The 23,999-nt window shown below is 53.3% G+C and overlaps 1 protein-coding gene across 14 annotated transcripts in view; it reads left to right on the top strand.

Annotated features, from left to right (window-relative positions):
• The window catches only part of drn (doctor no), a 150,590-nt gene that overhangs the window by 20,570 nt on the left and 106,021 nt on the right, over positions 1-23,999 (top strand). For 10 of the 14 annotated variants that reach the window (XM_071661157.1, XM_071661144.1, XM_071661158.1 and 7 more), the window contains exon 2: positions 18,421-18,551. The exons of 3 other annotated variants lie outside the window; for them this stretch is intronic. Coding sequence is in view for 2 of the 11 variants with exons in the window: in XM_071661169.1 (XP_071517270.1) it covers positions 18,421-18,551 (131 nt within the window). In the remaining 9 variants the exon portion in view is untranslated. Of the gene's footprint in view, positions 1-18,420; positions 18,552-18,809; positions 18,824-23,999 lie in introns of those variants that run through there. One more of the 14 variants, XM_071661151.1, reaches the window with a different exon arrangement.

The following is a 23,999-nucleotide window of genomic DNA, read 5'->3' as shown; positions in this document are numbered from 1 at the left end:
CTTACCCGCCAACCTTTACCACCCCTCCTCTTCCCTCCACACCCTCCCCATCCTCCTCCTCTTTCATTACATGCGACATTATTTATCCCACGTTTAATTTATCATTGTATTGCCTTCCGACTTTACTCGTTGTTGCCTGATTGTTTATAGTTATGGAATTTTTTGTTTTGTCTGTGGGTGAGATACTAATACCCCCCCCCCCAAAAAAATGCCGTGGTTAAGTGACATTTTTCAGTTTGTGGGGTCGAATAGGCAACTAAGCGTCTCCCCCCCCCCCCATCTTTTCCCCGTTTAAAGTTTAAACGGCCCGAGACGCGACGCCTGTGGTAGCTGTGTGGTGGCTGAGAGGGATCTTTGTGGTAGGGGGAAGGTGTGGTTGATGGTGGTGGTGAGCGTTGGGCGAGGACGCGTGTGGTAGGTGGTAGTGGTTAGGGGGGGGAAGGCGTGAAAGTGGTTCGATGATGGTGATTCTCTTGTTAACCGATGAGGGGTTTATCTTTGACGTCTCCTTGGTTGACGACCTGGTTTGACCTCTTGTGTCATCAACAGCAAGGATTCCTGCTGACCATTAGTTCCCATAGATTCCAGCGCAAGTTGACATTCTCCGTCGTGCTTGAGTCGTACCGTCGTGCTCAAGGGTCGCACCGTCGTGTTCAAGGGTCGTACCGTCGTGTTCAAGGGTCGTACCGTCGTGTTCAAGGGTCGTACCGTCGTGTTCAAGGGTCGTACGGTCGTGCACTGGGGTCTTACCGTCGTGCTCGAGTGTCGCACCGTCGTGCTCGAGGGTCGCACCGTCGTGTTCAAGGGTCGTACCGTCGTGTTCAAGGGTCGTACCGTCGTGTTCAAGGGTCGTACCGTCGTGTTCAAGGGTCGTACCGTCGTGTTCAAGGGTCGTACCGTCGTGTTCAAGGGTCGTACCGTCGTGTTCAAGGGTCGTACCGTCGTGTTCAAGGGTCGTACCGTCGTGTTCAAGGGTCGTACCGTCGTGTTCAAGGGTCGTACCGTCGTGTTCAAGGGTCGTACCGTCGTGTTCAAGGGTCGTACCGTCGTGTTCAAGGGTCGTACCGTCGTGTTCAAGGGTCGTACCGTCGTGTTCAAGGGTCGTACCGTCGTGTTCAAGGGTCGTACCGTCGTGTTCAAGGGTCGTACCGTCGTGTTCAAGGGTCGTACCGTCGTGTTCAAGGGTCGTACCGTCGTGTTCAAGGGTCGTACCGTCGTGTTCAAGGGTCGTACCGTCGTGTTCAAGGGTCGTACCGTCGTGTTCAAGGGTCGTACCGTCGTGTTCAAGGGTCGTACCGTCGTGTTCAAGGGTCGTACCGTCGTGTTCAAGGGTCGTACCGTCGTGTTCAAGGGTCGTACCGTCGTGTTCAAGGGTCGTACCGTCGTGTTCAAGGGTCGTACCGTCGTGTTCAAGGGTCGTACCGTCGTGTTCAAGGGTCGTACCGTCGTGTTCAAGGGTCGTACCGTCGTGTTCAAGGGTCGTACCGTCGTGTTCAAGGGTCGTACCGTCGTGTTCAAGGGTCGTACCGTCGTGTTCAAGGGTCGTACCGTCGTGTTCAAGGGTCGTACCGTCGTGTTCAAGGGTCGTACCGTCGTGTTCAAGGGTCGTACCGTCGTGTTCAAGGGTCGTACCGTCGTGTTCAAGGGTCGTACCGTCGTGTTCAAGGGTCGTACCGTCGTGTTCAAGGGTCGTACCGTCGTGTTCAAGGGTCGTACCGTCGTGTTCAAGGGTCGTACCGTCGTGTTCAAGGGTCGTACCGTCGTGTTCAAGGGTCGTACCGTCGTGTTCAAGGGTCGTACCGTCGTGTTCAAGGGTCGTACCGTCGTGTTCAAGGGTCGTACCGTCGTGTTCAAGGGTCGTACCGTCGTGTTCAAGGGTCGTACCGTCGTGTTCAAGGGTCGTACCGTCGTGTTCAAGGGTCGTACCGTCGTGTTCAAGGGTCGTACCGTCGTGTTCAAGGGTCGTACCGTCGTGTTCAAGGGTCGTACCGTCGTGTTCAAGGGTCGTACCGTCGTGTTCAAGGGTCGTACCGTCGTGTTCAAGGGTCGTACCGTCGTGTTCAAGGGTCGTACCGTCGTGTTCAAGGGTCGTACCGTCGTGTTCAAGGGTCGTACCGTCGTGTTCAAGGGTCGTACCGTCGTGTTCAAGGGTCGTACCGTCGTGTTCAAGGGTCGTACCGTCGTGTTCAAGGGTCGTACCGTCGTGTTCAAGGGTCGTACCGTCGTGTTCAAGGGTCGTACCGTCGTGTTCAAGGGTCGTACCGTCGTGTTCAAGGGTCGTACCGTCGTGTTCAAGGGTCGTACCGTCGTGTTCAAGGGTCGTACCGTCGTGTTCAAGGGTCGTACCGTCGTGTTCAAGGGTCGTACCGTCGTGTTCAAGGGTCGTACCGTCGTGTTCAAGGGTCGTACCGTCGTGTTCAAGGGTCGTACCGTCGTGTTCAAGGGTCGTACCGTCGTGTTCAAGGGTCGTACCGTCGTGTTCAAGGGTCGTACCGTCGTGTTCAAGGGTCGTACCGTCGTGTTCAAGGGTCGTACCGTCGTGTTCAAGGGTCGTACCGTCGTGTTCAAGGGTCGTACCGTCGTGTTCAAGGGTCGTACCCTCCCGTTCAAGGAGGCTTATAAATCCCCCCCCCCCCCCCCCCTTGAGGTGTTTAAATGTGGAGGAAAGTATTGTCCTCTTTGCTGGAATATTGCTAGGGTAGCGAGGAGGGAATTGGGTGGTGCCCATCCGGAAGCCAGCCGTTCATGGCAGGAGATGTCCTGGGTCTTGTGTACGCCGAGCGTGTGTTCGTGGTGGCCGGAAACACGGGCGGACGTGTGGCGGCTTGGACGGTGTGAACGACCTGCTGGAGCACAACACGGGCGGAAACTGTCCGGTGGTGGCGTAGGTCCGGGGCATGTGGTATGGGGCCGTTCGCCAGGGCCTTTGTTTGCTGTGGTATGGGTGCCGTCTGCCTGGGCCCGTTATTTGCCGTGGTATGGGGTCGTTCGCCAGGGCCTTTGTTCGTCGTGGTATGGGTGCCGTTCGCCTGGGCCCGTTATTTGCCGTGGTATGGGGCCGTTCGCCAGGGCCTTTGTTTGCCGTGGTATGGGTGCCGTTCGCCTGGGCCCGTTATTTGCCGTGGTATGGGGTCGTTCGCCAGGGCCTTTGTTCGTCGTGGTATGGGTGCCGTTCGCCAGGAGTCTGGCTACTCTACAAGTCTGCTTATTGTAATCAATACTTAATTGTAAAATATTAGGGAAAAGGTGATAGATGTTTCGTAGTGTTCTTAACTGTGCTGTGGTGACGAGGAAATAGTGATGATCATGTGTCACTGGCTGAGTGGCATTTCCTTTTAAGCTATTTCAAGACGAGGGTTCGACAAAAAAAAAAGGTAATAGAATGTAATCCGTTGGAGATAGTTGTTGGCTGCGTCTCTTGTACCTCCAAGTACTACAGGTTACATGTCGTCCGCTCACGTGGTGGCTTCGCAATACCTTGATTATCCAGACCGATGGGGTTTGACCTCTAGAACATAACAACCCGACCATCGCAGGGTGGTGCGTGTGTGGGCCCCGCCTCACAGGGCCTCCCCCTATCTTCGGCCGATGGGAGCCCATAGTACCTCCTCACCAGGAGTCTTACGTAATCTTTGAACATTACTCTTCAGTTGACTGCCTGGTTTACATGGTCTTCGTCCGCTCGAGATGTTGGAGGATGAATTTCTGCCGTCGCTGTAGGTGAGGTGGGGTGGCCCAGCGTCCTTTACGAGGCCTTGCCGTCGCTCTACGGGTGCCCTATCGTCGTTCTACGGGTGCCCTAGCGCCGTTCTACGGTGCCCTAGCGTCACTGTACGTGGGCCTAGCGTCGCTGTACGGGGCCCTAGTTACGCTCGTTGGTGCCCTAGCGTCGCTCTATGGTGCCCTAGCGTTGCTCTACGTGAGCCAGTAGCATATAGTTACAAGGCCGAGATGAGAAGTTGTGATGTAGCTGCAGTACCGTAGTGGACGTGGGAGTGGATCAGGAGTGGTGGTGTTGGTGTAGCAGCAGCAGTACCTCAGTGGACGTAGGACTGGCTGCATCAGGGAAGTTTGAGGAAGTTGGTGGTAACGGGAGGCTGGGCTAGGGCGTGGTGGGTCGCGCGATGGGATAGTTAACTGGTATAGGATGGGAGGAAGTTCTTAGGAGGGGGAGGCGCCAGGGCCAAACCTCCCTCCCCTCCGCCTAGGAATTCAGGATCGTTCTCAAACACTCCGGCCTTATCGCCACGACTTGGACCGACTGACTCCCTGGATATCTAGCCCGGTTCTGGAAGGGCTGGAACTCTAGCATAGTTGTGGAAGCAAGTCGGTGATTGTGGCATAGTTCTGGTAAGACTGAAATCGTTGCTTACCCTTGGATTTCTAGTGCAGTACTGGAATGGCAAGGATTCTAGGTTTATATATGTCATATATTGGCAGTTCAGTTAGATTGCCTAAGTTGTAACCTGTAACTAAGGCTGTATGTATGGGGTCTGCCAAGAGAGGACTCCGTGTGGTTGCGGGTTACTGTCCCACGGGGTCTGCCAGGAGCTGAAGAACCCCACGTGGTTGGGATGCCCTCTGCGGGGTCTGCCAGGAGGTGAAGGACCCCACGTGGTTGGGATGCCCTTCCTGCAGGGTCTACTTGGAGGTGAAGGACTCCACGTGGTTGGGATGCCCCTCCTGCGGGGTTTACTTGGAGGTGAAGGACCCCCACGTGGTTGGGACACCCCCCTGCAGGGTCTGCCAGTAGAAGTGAAGGACCCCCACGTGGTTGGGATACCCCCCTGCAGGGTCTGCCAGAAGAAGTGAAGGACCCCCACGTGGTTGGGATGCCCTCCTGACTGTGTCTGCTAAGGAGGTGGAGGAACACGTGCCTAGGATACCTCCACTCCCGAGAATCGTCTGCTGAGGACTTAAAGGTCTCCCTCTCTCTGTACCCCCTTGAGCACGACAGTACGACCTTTAAATATGATAACCCGTTTGTGGACTCGACCAATTTGGGGGCCAGGTCAGAGCTCAGGCCATCGTACGGCAAGGGTCGCACCGCAGCTCTCATGGCAAGGGGTCGTACCATACCTCTGATGGCAAGGGGTCGTCCCGCATTGCTCTACACGGATCCGGTAACAGTTTGTGGCCAAGTGATACCACACCTCGGTACTCGAGGGTCGAACCACCACCCTCCTGCTCGAAGACTTTAATAAAAGCAATACTTGGTGGCCTAAATATAGACCTTTGCCAAACCGGATTCCGGGCCTGAGCAACGGGGCCGCGATGGGCGAGTGGTGTGTGTTGTGTGTGTGTGTGGCTCCAGACGTGATTCAGTTCAAGTTGAGGCGGCAGAGTGTGGTGTTGGGGGTCACGGCCCCCCCTTCTGAGAGTGGACTCTCGCGGGAGGGGAATGTGTTGAAATGATGTGGTGTGGTGGTTGGATGTTCAGGCCTAACACAGTGCCTTGTTGAGATGAGAGTCCGTAGGTGTATGTCTGTCTGTCTGCGTGAGTGATGAGAACAGTAATGAGAATCATTGTCCTAATCATATAGTGATAGTAGAGAATCATTGTCCTAATCATATAGTGATGATAGTAATAAGAATCCTATTCATAATCATATAGTGATAATGATATTAACGAGTGTCATAATCATATAATGATAGTAATGAGAATGTCAGTGATGATAATGTCATAATCATAAATGATGATAGTAATGAGAATCGGTTATAATCTTATAGTTATGATAATGATAGCAATAATAAGAATGATAATCATGCAGTAATGATAATCATAACAGAAATAGCTCTAGTAATGATAGCGAACACTAGCACAGTAATAACTTACAAGAGTAGCACAGTAATAACAATGATAATGGTGATAAATTGTAATGATGAAATGGAGAATTATACTTGCAGATAAGTTATTGTTTAATTAACTGCATGTGAAGTCAGAAAATTGTGTGTGTGCGCGCGCGCGCGCTTAGGGAACCTCTCATGTCTCGGGGGCAAAGTTAGGGTATTTCTCATGTCTCGTTGGGCGAAGTTAGGATACTTCTCAAATACACGTAATGAAGTTAGGTTACAAATCAAATACATGCAATAAAGTTAGGATACTTCTCAAATACACGTAATGAAGTTAGGTTACAAATCAAATACATGCAATAAAGTTAGGATACTTCTCAAATACACGTAATAAAGTTAGGATACTTCTCAAATACATGGAGTAAAGTTTGGATACTTAGCAAAGATATGGAATGAAGTTTAAATACTTCTCGCCTATTGGGCAAACGTCGTTCAAGACGAAATCCCGACGCGGGTCTGGCCTAGACAGGATCGTCTCCCGTACCTGTCTGTGATGCCGCTCCATCAGTCCAGTTACCCGTTGTGTTGCAGTGTGAGCAGGTCACACTGATGTGGCCTCCACGATGAGGGTGTTGTCAACACACCTAGTCAGCAAAAAGGGGAGGTGTGGCCCCCATGGGTGTGAGTAGCGCAGCCCGAGTCGGGCCTCAATTCCATCACAGTGTTTGATCCTTTTTGTTTGTAGCACTGGCTACGTAATGCTCTTTCGTGTGGTGGCCGATAGGTCGGCTTTTGCCAATTTCCGTTCGTCATAAGTCTAATAAATGAATAAAAAGACTGTATTCGTCGTTTTTCTTGGCTGCGAGTAAGTTGAGCCGGCTTGTAACCACCTTGGATCTTCAGAGACGTAAACTGTGGCTGCTTCGCGAGTCGTATAATGCAATCTGAGGCTCAAACCACCTTGGATCTTCAGAGACGTAAACTGTGGCTGCTTCGCGAGTCGTATAATGCAATCTGAGGCTCAGGAATCCGCGGGTCATCTAAATCCGCCTGGGGTGAATCTGTTGTACCCTTGTCTTCTTGCCTCTGACGCCAGCATATTCATGGGAGGTGTGGCATGACTGGTTTGTGCTGGGTAGACTCTGGGAGGTAGGTGTGTGAGGGATGCTAGTAGGGTGGTGTAGGGTAGTGTGTGGTGTGTCTGGGCGGTGCCCTTGGCCAGAGAGTGGGTTTAGACTACGTTCGTGTCGTATTTTCGGTCGTGGTGTATGCTAGAGTGCGTGGAAGGTGAGTACGAGGTCGGGCCAGGTCTCCAGCCTCATAGCTAGAGGCTTGACGACGCCTGGCGGAGAGAGAGAGAGAGAGAGAGAGAGGGGGGAGAGGGGAGGGGGGGAGAGCGCTGGAGCTGCAACGTGGGCCTCCTGCACCATCAGGAAGACCAGGCTAGAGGAGGGAGATCCTCGAGTAGGAGTGTTGGGGAGGGTGGGGGAAGGATACAGGCCGGGGTTTGGGGCTAGCTGGTCAGCCACTACCACTCCCTCGCTCCTCCCTCGGCCGTCATGGCCAGGAACCACGATTCATGGCGACTCGTTCTCATGACCGGTGCTCATGGTTTATCGGGCCGCTGTCGCCGCAGCAATAGGTCTGGTCATGCCACGCGTTGCCGGGAGGGGGGGGGGTCGTCTACGTGGGTGGTTGGTGCTGTGCACGTTGGCTCCTGAGGGAGAGGTCTTCAAGAACGCGGGTCACGAACATTTTCGTTCAGTGTTCAGCTGAGTAACACCTCCCTCCCTCACTTTCCTCCCTCCTTCAGCATGACGTAACTTCCCGATTGGATATGCACGTTAATCAGCGGGTGTCGTTATTTTACGACGCTTCTGCACCCCCTTTATCCCCCGCCCCCTCCCCCTCACCCTCCACCCAAACCTTGCACCTCGACTTAGCACGATCAAACGTATCGGATAACGTGAGCGGGATATTTCTTGTGTTACTATGGTACTTTACGTCACATCCTTTGAAAATCCTAGGGGTTGATTGGTGTGGATTGAGTGAGGGATGAACGCACCCGGGGGTTCGAATCCCTGCGGGGCCAGAGCTAGGGCGGGCCCTAGCTCTGCGTCATGGTCGGCAACGCTAGCCACCACACCCACAGAGGCCGTCGTTTAGTGTGACGTTTAATCATATGTGGTTGAATTCTACGACTCTCTGGGGTTGAGGATATGCAGGCCATTGATGTGGTCCGTGGTCGCTGCACCGTCACGTGTGCCGGGGGGATGGGGGGGGGGAGGATCGACCGAGGCGAGGGGGGGTGGGGTGGGGAGGGGAAGTCTGGCCCGGGCGTGGACGGGGCTGCACGCGACCGGAAATGCCCACGTGTGCGTGCGTCCGTCCGTCCATCCGTCCCCGGCCCCTAACGCTGGGTCCGCGGAGTGTGTGGGGTTCACCCCTCTCCCCCACGCATCCTCCCCAGGGGGAAGCGGACCACCCTCGCCGTCTCTCTCTCTCTCTCTCTCTCCCGTATCCTTTAAGCACGGACTGGCACCGACCATACATATACACAGTGACCCCGCTCGTGGATATGTGTTGCAGCGCTTCCTAGTTCCGTGCCGTCGGCCCGATCCTCCGCCCGGATGTAGTGTAGTTTGTTGGTACCACCGCACACCGTTTCCGTCGCTGCCCCAGAACCTTGGAAATATATATTTATATTTTTTTTCCCCCTAGAGTTGACGTGGCCTCCCTCACGCAGTGACGTGCGTCACTCATGACTTGCCTTAGGCTGGACCGACGCAATGGTAGAAAAAAAAAATTTATGTATGAGCACGACGGTACGATGCATCTAGTGCCAGTGACCCTGGCCTTGACCTACCTACCCCCCCTCCCCCTAGAGGGAAGGTGTCGGGTCAAAAGTCAAGACGCAAGGGGTCGTTGCCCTTCGTGCTCGAGGGTGGGGAGGGAGGGGGTGTGAGGAAAATGTTGAGCGGAGGAACACGGGGGGGGGGGGGGAGCGGTTGGGGCCCCTTAGGATATCGACCTAGTTGGCCCCTAGCGAAGCCGAGACGAGAGAGAGAGAGAGAGAGAGAGAGAGAGAGAGAGAGAGAGAGAGAGAGAGAGGATCCAGCGGAGGCCGCTACCCTCCCCTGAAGACCACTGTGGGCCCCACTCGTCCTCTGAGGAGAGGCTCTCGAAAGTGTTTGGTGATGTGATACGTCGGTGCCGGGGTTAGCGCGGGCGACGTCGACGTGACCCCCCCCCCCCCCCCCACCGCTGTGGTGGATGCTGCCGGTGCTGTGTCGTCCGGGGAAGAGAGAGGAGTGAGGGAGGCGTGGCTAGGTAGGGAGGTGAGGGTTGGGAGGCTCATACGGGCGGGCGAGGCGTAGCGGGAAGGTTTGCTTCGGTCTGGCCCCACGCGCGTCAGGGGAAGGCCTTTTTGGGGCCCGGATGGCTGGCGTGTCTCGGTCATTTTCGACCCCGGGCGTTCGCTGGGGGCTGCTCCCTCGGTGGTGTCGTGGCTAACGATCGTTCACCTTCGTTGGACGGCGTGGAGAGAGAGAGAGAGAGAGAGAGAGAGAGAGAGAGAGAGAGAGAGGGAGAGAGAGAGATGTTCTTAGGGTCTTTAATGCAGTGAGAGCTCTATTCACAGGGAGGGAGGGTCGTGTCGGGGGAAGGCTCCCTGGCCCTTGTTTAGGGATGGGGCGATATCGAGTGGAACTAATGTCGGAGGGGCAGGTGAGGCGCGCTAGGCTTCCTGCCGGAGAAGGTGCAAGAGACAGGCCGAGGAGGTGACCCCAGGCTGATGAGGGATGGTCATGGGGAGGTGTTCCCCGGCTGGGGGTGGAGGGTCAGGGGTGGTAATCCCAGGCAGGGGTAGAGGGTCAGGTGAGGTTACTCCAGGGTGGGGATGGAGGGTCAGGTGACCCCAGGCAGGGGTAGAGGGTCAGGGGAGGTGACTCCAGGCTGTGGTAGAGGGTCAGGGGGAGGTGACCCCAGGATGGAGAGGAGAATCAGGTGGAGGTGACCCCAGGCTGGGGATGGAGGGTCAGAGGGAGGTGACTGTCGTGGTTAAGATAAAACTTGATAAGGTGGAGGTACGACCCTTGGATTTGGACCCCTGCTGGGGTTCGTATGGGCCAGGTCAAAGGTCAGGTCACCGTGTCCAGGTAGGACCGTCGTGCCCAAGGGTCGCAGTGTTGCGGTGAAGAGTTTGGCTCTTCAGACGCTCGACTCTCAATGGAACAGATTGGATGGCTAGGGGATGAACTGAGAACCCAATGGGATAGGTGATATGTACATAGTGACTATGGAACGTTCAGATTGAATGGCTAGGAGGATGAACAGAGAACCAGATGGGATAGGTAGTATGTACACAATGGAAAAGTTGTATTATGAAGCTTTAAGGAGAAGGATGAACAGTAAGGATAGGGCATGGTATCATTTATAGATATCGCTGATTGAGAGTGGTCTGGATAGAGGAGTGATGAATGTTGCCTTTTCAAGTTCGGTCTGGATAGAGGAGTAATGGGTGTTGCTTCGTTAAATCCGGCAGACCACCTCATGCCACACGGTGCCCAGCTCCCTTCACTGGCACGCAACCCCTTCACTTGCACGTAACCCCTTCACTTGCACGTAACCCCTTCACTTGCACGTAACCCCTTCACTTGCACGTAACCCCTTCACTTGCACGTAACCCCTTCACTTGCATGTAACCCCTTCACTTGCATGTAACCCCTTCACTTGCATGTAACCCCTTCACTTGCATGTAACCCCTTCACTTGCATGTAACCCCTTCACTTGCATGTAACCCCTTCACTTGCATGTATAACCATGAGCTGATGCCGTGGGTCAGCTTGGCTGTGGCCAGGATGTGTGACGGGTGTGTCTGGAGGTTGCTACGGCGGTCACGTATATGACACATGACAGTTTTGAGTGGCAAGGCTCACGGGGAGAACCTCTTCAGCACCTGGGGTCATTGGTTCCAGCTACAGTGCTGGTGGCTTGAGCGGCGTGGCGGGGCGTAGTTCGTCTCACAAGCGAGGTGCGACGTGGCTGTGATTGCGTTGTATACGCAGCCGGAGTCTATTTACGCATGTTGAAGTGTTTTGGGTGGGAGGGAGGGAGGGAGTGGGGAGGGCTTTGGGGACGAGTGGTTGATGATGAGTCGCCGTGCCTGGTCGTGTTTATACAAAGGCCTCGAGGCGACACAGCCCCGCTAGTGGGAGTGAGAGCTTTGTCCTTGGTGGGTCGGGTCGGTGTCCACCACCGCCTCCATATGCCCTGTGCTTGCGTCTCCGACGGCGTCACCGTGCGTTTGTACGGCTCTGAGTGGAAAGCAAACATTAGGTTCTTTTAAAAGAAAATCTCATGTCGGAGGTGAGGCCGCTCTCTACTGTCGCTCTGCATATAAAAGGAATGACCAGTGTAGTTGTGTGTACTTGGGCTCTGAGTTGATGGAAGGGGAAGTGCCAGATGTGGTTTTTTATTGCAGTAAGTGTGTGTGTGTGTGTGTGTGTGTGTGTGTGTGTGTGTGTGTTGGCTGCGTACCTGGGTGTGGGTGGCGGGTGGGCGCCCTGGGCAGGACGGCGGACCCGAGTTCACTAGCCTTGAGTGGCGGCGGAGCGGCCACGTGGTGGGGCTACCCCACGGCCTTGCTTCACCTCCTCCCACTGACGCTTACACTTGTTGGCGTCCGTAGACCCTGGGACCACGCCACGACGCTGGCGCACCACAGCGATGGCGCACCACTTCTGAGCGCGAGGCTGCGGCCTTTGGGCCAACGACGGCACAGACCTTGGGCGAGACGGTATACCCTTGACCGTGTGGCGGTACGACCCATGGTCAAGTCTGACGGTCAGGCGTCGAAGGTCATGGGTCACGCCACCATACTGGAGGGTGTGGTGCCGTCGAGCGCTGTAAGAGGGCGTTGTTTTGGTGTTGATGGCTGCATCACCAGCGGCATCGAACACCTGGTTCCTCAGTACTCCCACAGGTGTTCGGCATCCCTAGAGCACTGTAGTACACTCCACCATGCGGCTTAAGACCGTTCCTTCAACTGGGGGAGGCGACTGAGAACTGGTGTGGCTCTCTCCTCCCACAGGCTGGGAGAGAGGGTGACTGTAGCGAATTAACTGTTGGAGCTGAGGACTGGTGATCCACCCCACCCTCATTGCAGTGGACGGGACACCCTCTACCCTCCCTCCACCCATCCAGTCTGCTTCCCATGGCCAGTCAGGGAGCAGGTGCGACTCAGGAAGTCGGGAAGGTAGACGCCCCGAACGGTACATGATAAGGGCTCACCCCCACCTGTTCCTCCCTCCCCACCACCACACAGCCCAAACCCCCGTTCCTTCCTCGCCAGCATCTGCTGCTGATAAACTATGATATGACGGGGGGTTTGTGGGTGGGGTTACGGTCAGCCATAACGAGTCACCAGATACGATAAGATAGTTCCGACGACTTGTGGTCGTGTCGAAAGTTTTCCAGAGAATTCGTTAAGTAAAGCGATGGTGCGCTAGACGGTGGGAGTTGGGGTTGAGGGAAGGTTTCCCCCACGTATGACGTGGTGGATTACCCCTTGAGCATAACTACCGCACAGACCCCCCTCTCCTCGTGGGCATGATGGCCTTGGCCTATAACGTGGCCATTTGATGGTTGGGTCAGAGGCCAGGCCATGTTATACCCAAAGGTTTTTATAACGTTGTGCTCAAGCGGTCAATGGAGTCATCGGCGATACGCTTGGCTGGGTCGAAACACGGGGGCGTGCAGGCAGCTGTTTTAAAGAGTGGTGAATGTTGCGCCTCGGACCTCCCTAAGTCTGGGGATGACAAAGAGAGGAACGAAGGTGGCGGAGCGTAGATGGTGACGCCAGCGGAAGGGATCTGTGGGTGGCGAGGGCATTTCTGTGCCAAGGGGAACACAACGCGACGCCATATGAACACGCGGTTTTAGCAATCGCGCCATGTTGACCTTTTGTTCGGCGGGGACGTAGAAGGTGGTGGTGCGTCCGGTAACAAAGGGACAGACACCAGAGCACGCCCTTTGCCAGGAGACATAGTGCTGCCTCCCAGAAACAAAGGGACGGGGGTACCAGAACACGTCCCTGGATCGGGAACATGGTAGTGCTGCCCCTGAAACAAAGGGTATACCATAGCATGTCCCTGGATCGAGGACGTGGTAGTTGTACCCTTGAAACAAAGGGGCAAGGGTACCAGAACACGTCCCTCGGTCGGGGACATGGCAGTGCTGCCCCCGGAACAAAGGGACGAGGTAAGGGGAACACGTCCTTAGATTGGAAGCCTGGTGATACTGCTCCTGAAACAAAGGGACGTGGGTACCAGCCATGTCCTTGGCCCAACCACACATCGTTCTCTTGCCTGATCCAGCAGACCGTGACAGACCTTGTGTCACCTTTGCTGCTGCTGCTCTAACAATAATCGAAGTACGTCTTGCTTGGCGGATGTCGCGAGAGAGAAAGAGAGAGGGAAAACAAAAGACGAAGCAGAGATTGTGTGTGCAGGTGGGCCGCGTGCGGACCCGGGTTCGACACAGGTAAATTTCTGGCTCGGACGGCAAGACCTGCTTCTCCTCCTCCTCTCCATCCTTCTCCTCCTCCTCCTTTGTCGTACCCGTGCACGCTGCGCTGCAAGTTGTGATGGCTGCCTGGAAGTGCAGCAGCGGCATCTGTCGTATAGTCACCGAATTGGTGCGACACCTTCCAGCACAACGGTACAGCCACTAAACGCGACGGCACGGCCTTCAAGCACGACGGTACGACTTTCTAGCCCAACGCGACTCTTCGACGTGATCGCCCGGTGCTTGACCAGACCCTTGAGGTCAAGCCGAAGGCCAAGGCTGTCGTACCCAAGGATCTTACCGTCGAGCTAAAGGGTCGGTACTGTTGTGGCCGAGGGTGACACCCCTGTCATGTGTGGGTTTAAAGGTCAGCATTTATAACGCGTAAATATAATGCTCATTAGTCATCCCTTTTTATCATTTATAGAGAGGGTTGCTTAATGAAGTCTGATAGTCGATGGGGAGGGTTATTACGGTCGCCTTGGTATTAATGTGAATGAATCATATATTACGGTGTGTGTGTGTCAGTCACGTTGGCCGGGTGCTCATAATGACTTCATTAGTTGTGGTGTCAGGCATCAGCCAGCTGATCTAGTCAACAGAGCCTTGTTATTATGCGCCAGACTGCTGCTGAGGTTGTGGATTGAGCAGTGTTTCCATTCTTCGACCCGCTGATGCGGTGAAGAAAGTCATGTTGCCAGACATCAACCAGCTATTGTAGTAAACAGTCATGTTGCCAGACATCGACCAGCTGATGTAGTAAACAGTCATGTTGCCAGACATCGAGCAGTTGATGCGGTGAAGTCATGTTGCCAAACATGAACCAGCTGATGCAGTGAGCAAAACCGTGCTGCCAGACTTCCATCAGCTGATGGAGTAAACAAATACGTATTGCCAAACGTCAAACAGCTGATGTAGTGAACAAACCAGCCGATCATAAAGGCGATAATACCAAGGAAACTGTAAAAAGTTTGTACGTAGTACCCAGTTAAAACAATGGCGCCATGATTGATGGATGTGATCATTAAGCTTCAAAGTTTGGTAGTATAGGGGGAAATGTTTACCAACAAAATGATTTACAAATTAAGGGGCTAGGAGTCGATTCTGATCATTTGGTTTCGAGTGTTTGTCATAGCTTTTTAATGGTGTTAGTTCTTATACAGTACGTGACGTAATGGGGCTATTGTCAAGTATATTTTGCCTTTTGTTTGGCTGTAAAGTTTTAGATAAGAGATGGGAGTTATATATTAATGTGTTTCATGAATTGTTCCCCAAACAGAAACACACCAACACTTCCACACTGTATGACATGAAACCTTGTTTTGTAAAGGTCTGTCTTGCCTTATGTTGGGGAGGCAGATACTGGCGTTCTTGTAACTCCAGCTTGTAGTGTTCCCTGTTGCTTGAAGTAAGAAGTTCGTGGTCCCTCTATCGGCGAGGGAAAGTTACTTGCTTTTACCATGGGTTGTAAGTTGTATCACTGCGTTATATAAGTTGTAAGCTCAGTAACTCATCCTGCTGGGAATTATTCTTACGCGAGCTTCTATGATTTCAGTGGCAGCACGTACGTTTTATACAGGCGTTGCGACGCTGTCGTAATAGCTCTACTGTTAAGGGGTAATCGGTGGACATAGAAGGTTCTAACTCTTGCCCAGGGAATTTCTTGAGCGTGGGTTATAAGTGTGTTGTGGGAGGGTCGGGTAACTGGAGGTTTGGTTCGCCAGGTTGTAGCGGCGCCTAGAGGTGGCAGGTTGTAGCGAGGATATTGGACCAATCTTCCAGGTGGAGTGGGTGACATTTACCGCCCTTAGGCATGATAATCCAGCCCTTATCATACCTAAGGGCCACATGGTCATGCTGAGGGTTCGCGCCGTTGTTCCCCCCCCCTAAGGGTAGCACAGCCGTCTTTAAGGGGCCTAACTAATGTCAGGTGTGGGTTATTGGGCCTTCAGGTAGGTAGGAAGGGCAGGTAGGTATATCGGGTCTGGTACATGGACGATACTCCTTGGAATTTTGGGTGAAAGTCCTGAAGGGTGACCTGGGGTTAGGTTGGGGAAGTAATCCAACCTTCCAGCAGATGTCAGGAATTGTGTATTGCCTCGAGAGAGAGACCAGGCCGGCGCACAATGGACACCCCACATCGGTGCCTGCCCTTACCCTTTTATCTTTTTTTTTTTTTTATCGTCGACTGGTACAATTGTGTGCTTTGTCAAACCTGGTCTACACTTCCCCGGAACACGGCAGTAGGTGGCTGGGTTGCTTGACCCTGATGGGAACGGAGATGCCAGACGTTGGCCACGCCTGGGAAGGCAGCAACGAAGAGGAGGAGGAGTGGTGGGGGTGAGAAACGCAGGTCTTCAGGCGACGCCATGGTGGGGACGGCGGTCCACACCAGCGGAACTTGGATGAAGGAGCGGAAGAGGACGAGTTTATACGGTGTTGTTGCAGTACATCTGGTGGGTCACGGTGGTCCAGTGCAACGCCAGGTGGGCCACGGTGGGTCAGTGCAACACCAGGTGGGCCACGGCGGTCCACTGCAACACCAGGTGGGCCACGGTGGTGCCAGACGAAGCTGGTGGTGGGGCAGTGTTTGTGGCCAGCAACGGTTCTCAGTGAGGGATGTGGCCTCCTCACCTTTTGCCCCTCCATCATTGTACCTGCATCCTCTCGCCCTTCTTTCCACCCTCATCCCTCCCTACCTTCCAGTATCTGCAACCTCCCTCCCTCGCTTCATCCCTCTTCATTGACAGAGATCTCCCTCTCTTCCCCCCTTAGCCCCCCTTTATTTCGACTTTGCCCACTTATGCCATCTCTCTCTACCGTCAAGTACCAATGCCCTTACCTGGAACTTTTCTCCTCCCTTTGTCCCCCTTATGGGGATATCCATAATTGAATTTGTCTTACCTACTCGTGTATATGCCTCCTGGCGAACCCTCGTGGAAACTTGTCTTGAGAATCCGTTACTATGTTCTGGGAAACATAGGTGTGGCCAAGACTCTTAAAGGCACATATTTTCCACCTCTGAAGACTTCAGTCATCGAAGCGACTGGAGTGGTGGTGTTAAGGTTGTCACATACGATAACTGTAAATGGATAAAAATATTGTTAAGTCTTTTATAAGCATATGGGAGACATAAGTATGAATCAGAATAGTAGTTTATATAAGGTAAATGACTTTATAAGTGACGATATTGTAAACACGTTTCCCAGAACGTAGGATAACCTGAGTTTGTAACTTGGGAGAGGCGAGGTGGTCGAGGGTGACCTTTGCCCTAATCCCTTCCCTTGTATCTTAGGTCATTCACCTGCCCCGCCCAGTGGCTGCTGGCATATTATCATCTTCCGGTCCTTTCTGTCTGAACTGTGTCCTGAGGACGTGATTATACGAAAGCGCTAATTACTTGATATTCCGTTTTCTTCCGATTTTGCCTGCATCTTGTGTACACTCGCTACTTGTGTGTGTGTGTGTGTGTGTGTGTATCATATATGTGGGTAGTGGCCCATCCTTCACTGATTTTATCAAGTACTGAATGCATTAGATGGCCCTGAGCCAGCCTACCTCTGAATCTAGCTTTACATTCGCCCATGTCTTCCAGTCTCTATCCACTCTTCACCCAAGATTGCCGGGTAGCTTGCCTGCCTCCATGTTCATGCCCACGTCGTAGCACGCGGCCTGGGAGATCAAACAAAGCGAGGCTCTCATGCACCACGTTGGCTCTGAACATTTCCCCATCATCGTGTGTGCAGTTTTCCTCCTCCCTGTTTTTTTTTTTTTTTTTCTCATCTGTGGACCGTTGTCTTTCGTCATGCCTTTAGTTAGAGTCGTTCGTCACTCCTTGAACTCGTTTTCTTTCCCGTCTTCAACCCTGAATCTCTCTCTCTCTCTCTCTCTCTCTCTCTCTCTCTCTCTCTCTCTCTGTTCTTAAACCTGCTTATCTAGCCTTTCGCCTCTCCACTGCCTTGAACCTTCCTCGTTACTCCCTTGAACAGGACTTGCTTACCTTCTCCTTTGAACAGTACTCGTGTTCGCCCTTGAGCCTCCCATCATAATCTTCCTTGAACCTTTCTCCATTGAATCTCTCTCTCTCTCTCTCTCTCTCGTATAATCGCCGGCTCCCTGACCTGCCAACCGATCCAGTCCTCGAACCAGTAACCCTTCTCTTTTCGATGTTCAACCTTGCATGGTGCTTCTCTCTCTCTCTCTCTCTCTCTCTCTCTCTCGGAGCGGCTGCACCAGGTGTTGCTGGTGGTGGTTGCCCCACACTGGATGCTGCTGCTGGGGCTCGCAGAGTTGTGTCTACACTGCCTCCCTCACCACAACCACCACCGCCCTCACACACACTCACACTTTCACAAGCACGCACGGTTGCACTCGGGCTCTCTCTCTCTCTCTCTCTCTCTCTCTCTCTCTCTCTCACGCGCATGCACACGAGAGAGTAGAACTCTCCCTCCCTCCCCCAGCACTGTACAAATAGATTATTACACACACGCGCACTTACACACACACACACCTTGGGAGACAAGTCATGATAGCAATTTCTCGCAAACACACTCCACGGGGGTTCGGACCCAGACAGATCAAGCTTTGGCAACAGGTCTGTTGACCTCAATCACACGTGGAAACACTCTTGGATGCCTTATACCACAGGTCTGATGAGGTGGTCGTGAACAACCTCTTGTTTGGTACATCTCCCGTCTCTCGCAGCAAACACGTTGATCTAGGCGAGATCATCTCTCTGCCCGTGTGTCTCTTGAAGAGATATCTCAAACCCTGGTGTTGGGAAACAGATGCAATTTGAAAAGCACTGTGAAGGACGTTAAACCATTGAGGGAAATTCTCTCTCTCTCTCTCTCTATCTATCTATCTCGCCTAAGGACCGAGAGTTAGAGAGGGGAAGAAAAAAACTGTTATGGATGTGATATAGAGGGGGGTGCGGTGACTGGATAGCAGCCACTGAGCTGGAGGGTGGTTGTGGTGGTTTGTGACGGACGGACGGACGATGATGTTCATCTTCTTGGCCTTGTTACTAAAGTCTTGTTTGTTGTTGTTGGTCCGTTGCAGGGGGTGGTAAGGGCGCGCTACCTCGTCTGTGTGTGTGTGTGGGTTGTAGCTGCCGCCACCTCTACCGCCGCCGCCGCTGCATACGATCCGTCAGTTCGGCAGCCTTGCGAGGTCTCGACACAGTCTCTCAGGTGAGTGTTGGTATATACCCTCTCTCTCTCAGGTGTGTTGGTATACACACACACACACACACACACACACACACACACACACACACTCTCAGGTGAGTCTTGGTATACACACTCTCTCAGGTGAGTGTTGGTATACACAGTCTCTCAGGTGAGTGTTGGGATACACAATCTCTCTCAGGTGAGTGGTGGTATACACACACACACACACACTCTCAGGTGAGTCTTGGTATACACACTCTCTCAGGTGAGTGTTGGTATACACAGTCTCTCAGGTGAGTGTTGGGATACACAATCTCTCTCAGGTGAGTGTTGGTATACACAGTTTCTCTCAGGTGAGTGTTGGTATACACAGTCTCTCACGTAAGTTTTGGCATGCGCACTCTTTCTCTCAGGTGAGTGTTGGCATACTCTCTCTCTCTCTCTCTCTCTCTCTCTCTCTCTCTCTCTCTCTCTCTCTCTCTCTCTCTCAGGTGAGTGTTAGCATGTTCCTGTCTTCCGATAAGGCCCTGTCTTGCCCCGTCCTCTCCTGTCTCCTCCATCCGTCTTTGTTTTACCCAGGGCCCCTCGCAGCACCCACCCCTGTCTACACTCCTAGCATCCTGGCTTACATACACACACTCCCAGGTCCACATGTGAATTACGCCGGGTGTGCCCAGCCTCGCTACGCCAGAGGACCATAGCCCGACACCCCTCTCTGGTATACATGCCTCTAGCCTCTCTCGTGGCCTCCTCCGCCTAAGGCCCCCCCCCCCCCCATCGTCACTACACTAGTATCTTGAAAGCCCTTCCTGGAAATGGTGTGTCAGAACTTTCCTCGTTACCTTAGGAGATGGAGGAGGAGGAGGAGGTGCTTGTTACCGTAGGAGGAGGGAAGTGCTTGTTACCGTTGGAGGTGGAGGAGGGAGTTGCTTGTTACTTTAGGAGGAGGAGGGAAGTGCTTGTTACCTGAGGAGGAGGAGGGAAGTGTTTGTCACCGTAGGAGGAGGAGGGAAGTGCGTGTTACCTGAGGAGGAGGAGGAGGAAAGACTGAGGATGGTTGTGGGGCTTGCCTGAGGCACAGGAGGCCACCTGCAGAACGAGGACGTCACGCATCGCTTGGGTCACCTGCTGGTGCGTCCTGCCCCTCCCTCACCCTTGTACACCAGTCAGCCTGGGGCGTAGTTCTGAACCTTGCTTCGTACCAGTGTAACTACACCCCAATCCTCATAGCAGTTGACCCCGTCCCTTACCCCAAACTGAGTGTAGAAATTAAGCCATTAAATGGGTTCTGGTCCCCTTTCCCTGTCTTTGATTTACACGTATCTAAAGCCACTCTTGTATGTGCTGTGCCATAGATGTTTCCTGTTGTGAACAAAGTCCGGTGGTAACAGGGTTTGGTGTTTGGGGGGGGGGGGGGGGGGTACATCATTTGCATAAGAATCCACGCGGGCTTTCACAGTGGCACTTGTCTGTGTTCCCTGGGAATCGTAGCCTTCGGCAGATGGTTGCCTTGTGGCCTTCATTGCCGGCCTTTGGTTGTCGCCTCGTTAAGGCCCTAGCCTTGTGAGGTGGTCTTCCATGGCTGTCACCAGGCAGTGTGTCTACTTAACCTTGTTGGTTCCCTTATCACCTTAAATGATATTGTTCATTACTCAGACATTTCTTATCTTTTGTCACAAATAGCCTCGAAAGGGCCCAGTGATCTTGCTGTTTGAATGCCTCACGTGTTTCGTTGTATGTTCTACGCGTCATTAATAAGTTAGGTTGGTAGGCTGGGTAACAGTACATAGCATTGTTTAGTGTTTGCGACGTTACTTAATACGTTCCTACGAGACAGACACACGTTCCACTCATAACCACTGTTTCTGATTGTTTTTTTTTATCTAGCCCCCTGTCCATATAGCCCATCTCCCGTCCTCCTCATTCTTCTATCCTTCCTGTCGTCTTATCCTTCGCCTATCCTTGCCACCCACTTCAACCCCTCGTCCCAATTAAAGTCCACCCTCAGGTGTTGTTACTGCTTTCATTGTGTCGCACCTCCCGGTGTGACGGCCCTCCGGGGTCAGGAGGGAATTGGCTCGTCTATCCGGCTGGTGGAATGAGAGAGATGGGGATGGGATAAGAGAGTCGAAGTGGAGGAATGCGAAAAAAAAAAAAAAAAAAACCGGAGAATTGGTTGGAGTTCGACCGAGAGAAATGAGGAAGGTGGAGATAATAGTCTGGTCGAGCTTGGGGGGGGTGAGGCAAGCAGGTAGGTAAGGCCCTCCAACGCACACAGATTTGATGGACTTGGGATAAGATTCTGTGGGGAGAGACACCCACCTTGCGTGACCCCAGGTAAGCTGCAGTCAGTCTGCGGCCCGCGTCCTACTGCCGCCGGACGGCGAGGGAGTAGCCAGCAGGGCCAGGCGAAGCCGTTTGGCTGGTTATGGAGGCTTCCTCCTCCCCGCCCTCACTGCCAGTGAATCTCCCCAACCCCTGGCTGGTAAGGAGGTTTCCCCGCTCTGTCATCACCGGCCGGGAAATGATAAGGTTGGTGGCGCGGGGACCCACCGTGATTGGCGGGGTAAATACTGCGTTAGGGTCCCTCTGGGGCCTTGATACGTCACCTGAGCTCTGTGGATTCTCTCTCTCTCTCTCTCTCTCTCTCTCTCTCTCTCTCTCTCTCTCTCACACACACACACTAGGGTGAAGGCCGTGAGAGGAAAGCGCCCGTCATGGCGGTGTTAGGACCTCCACATGGTCCTTTTACCTCGGTAACATCGTCTGCCGCGGATCGTAAGCTTTGCGACCCGTCAGCGAGGGCAGGTCGGTTACGTGGGTGTCTCACTTGCCTCTCGTAAGGTCGTCCGCGGGTTCGACTCGCCTCGACCGCACACGTTGACCCGCCTGTGCTTAATTTTTATTTTTCATTCGATATTGCTTGAGTTAGTGCTTGGGTGGCTGCCATTACCTGGACATTTATTGCCTTTCTTGCTAGGTGAAGCAAGCAGGAATACCATTTATTACCCCAGACTATACTTATAGCCGACCGTAACTCAGAGGAAGAGATGGCGAGATGTAGACGTGTCGCGTTGTCCAAACCCATGGTAAGAGTGGTAGATGACGATGGGCGTTTGGGATGTGTGAGGGTGTGGTGGTGTGTGTGGTGTGGGGAGGCTGGTGGCTAGGGACCGCTGTTGTTATTGTCTTGAGGGTGATGGGTGCCTGGGGATAAAGGGAAGGTGGGTGGACTGATGGTTGGTGCTTGGGGATGAAGTGGAGGTAGGTGGACTGGTGGTTGGGGATATATGAAGTAGTCACGTCATGAGAAAAGAGGCCATGATGGATGGTGGTGTGGCGCCGTTGCTCAGAAGACCTGCCTCACCCATACCTTGAGAGCTGGGACGTCTCTCTCTCTCTCTCTCTCTCTCTCTCTCTCTCTCTCTCTCTCTCTCTCTCTCTCTCTCTCTCTCTCAACCTGTTAAGCAAATGTAGGTCACGCAGTGTGTGGCATGATAAGGTCAGTACACACACACACTAATCTTGTGATAAGACGTGCAACATGTAATGTGGCATTTCCATGGCTGAACGTCTCTCTCCCTGTCTGTCTGTAGGGGTCTTTTGGGTCCACCCGGTCAGACAGAGGCTCACAAACAGGAAGGCAGTGAGAAGAGAGAGAGAGAGAGAGAGAGAGAGAGAGAGAGAGAGAGAGAGAGAGAGAGAGAGAGAGAGAGAGTTGCTGCTCTGTGGACGTGACATCCGTTGTACCCATCTCCCACACACACACACACACACACACACACACACACACACACACTCCTCCCACAGTGGCTGACCGTGGCCGCCGCCCCGACACGACCTAGCAGAAGCGTCCCTCTCCCTCCCTCCCTCACTCTAGTCCCTGGTGTTCTCGGCACCAGCCTAATCCTAGCCCGTGGGGGGTAGTAGTAGTTCCTCCCTCCTGTCTGTGTTGTATCTTCCCCTCACTCCACCCCACTAGATACACCTCCCTTGCATCAGCTCCTGACCTATTGGTATACATGCGACGTCTCTCGACTATCACCAAGACCACTGTACCGCCAGAACACACACTCGCCCCACCGAGTGTCACTTGGTGGAGGTGGCCCTCGCCCTTGGAGCGCTCCTCTTTTGCTCTGACGTCGGCGGTGTATGTTGGGAGTTGGCTAGGTGTCAATGTCAGGTGTGGCGTGGAGGTCCGGGGAGGGTGTGTGTGTGTGTGTGTGTGTGTGTGTTGACGTGGGCACGGGCGTGAGAGGCGTTGGTCTCTCAGTGCCTTGGGGGCGGCGGCCCTCCGACCCGGGCGTTGATAAAGGCCGAGGTGTCGGCGCTGTCACGTGGGATGCCACAGGATAAGCGAGGGTCGGGTGGTCGACCCTCCCCTCGCACCCACTGCAGTGGCTCATTTGACCCTGTGACATTGGGCGTTTTTTTCCCCCGACGTAAAAGAGTGGATTAATACCCCCCGTTGGTGTCTTATGGAGAATGCCATGGGGGCGATTAGCATTTTCTGTCCCCATGGTAGGATCGTGGTCCCGTTCGCTCTTACATATATGTCTGGTACATCTGCGGCTCTCATAAGTGTTCAGGTGTGTAAGGTGACCTTTCTCCATCTTGTATAGGGAGGGATGTTAGCAGTGACGGCTGCGCCCCCTGAAGTGGCTGTCATGTGTCTATTTCTTTCGGACCAAGTAGGCAGCTTATCTTTCTGCCCGGCCCAAGCGTGGGGTGCTGACTTTGTCCTGAGAACATATGTCTCTCCCTCTCATTACAATAACAACTCACGCGCGACTCGGGGTGTTTTTCGTAGCCACATATTTTCTTGCGTGAGCGCTACGTGCTAGATCGTGAATGTCTCTCTCTCTCTCTCTCTCTCTCTCTCTCTCTCTCTCTCTCTCTCTCTCGTAGTCCTTGTGTTAGAGTTAAGAAAGAACTATGCAACCAAAGCTTATGTAATGAACTACCTTCGACACTTGATCTCACAAAATGGCCCTTCCTCTCTCCCTGTGTGTGTGTGTGTGTGTCATCCAGACTGTAATGATCCTTGGTGTCTCACTAGTCCCTGATACCTTTGTTTGTGTTTGGTATCTGTACCTGTGTTTGAGGGGCTCCCAGGTTATTTTGTATGCCGGTCATTGGTACCCTTGTTAGAGTGGATGTTACCTGTGGTTGCACTGGCTTCCTTGTTTCTTTGTTTACTGGTACCTGTGGTTGCACTGGCTCCCTTGTTTCTTTGTTTACTGTTACCTGTGGTTGTACTGACTTCCTTGTTTCTTTGTTTACTGGTACCTGTGGTTGCAATGGCTTCCTTGTTTCTTTGTTTACTGTTACCTGTGGTTGCACTGGCTTCCTTGTTTCTTTGTTTACTGGTACCTGTGGTTGCACTGGCTTCCTTGTTTCTTTGTTTACTTCTACTTGGTACCTTTGGTTGCACTGGGTCATACGTTGCTTTGCTTACAGGTACCTGGT

This window comes from Panulirus ornatus, chromosome 73 (assembly GCF_036320965.1).
Source record: "Panulirus ornatus isolate Po-2019 chromosome 73, ASM3632096v1, whole genome shotgun sequence".
In the NCBI taxonomy this organism is placed as follows: Eukaryota; Metazoa; Arthropoda; class Malacostraca; order Decapoda; family Palinuridae; genus Panulirus; species Panulirus ornatus.
This window is presented reverse-complemented; position numbering and strand designations above follow the sequence as displayed.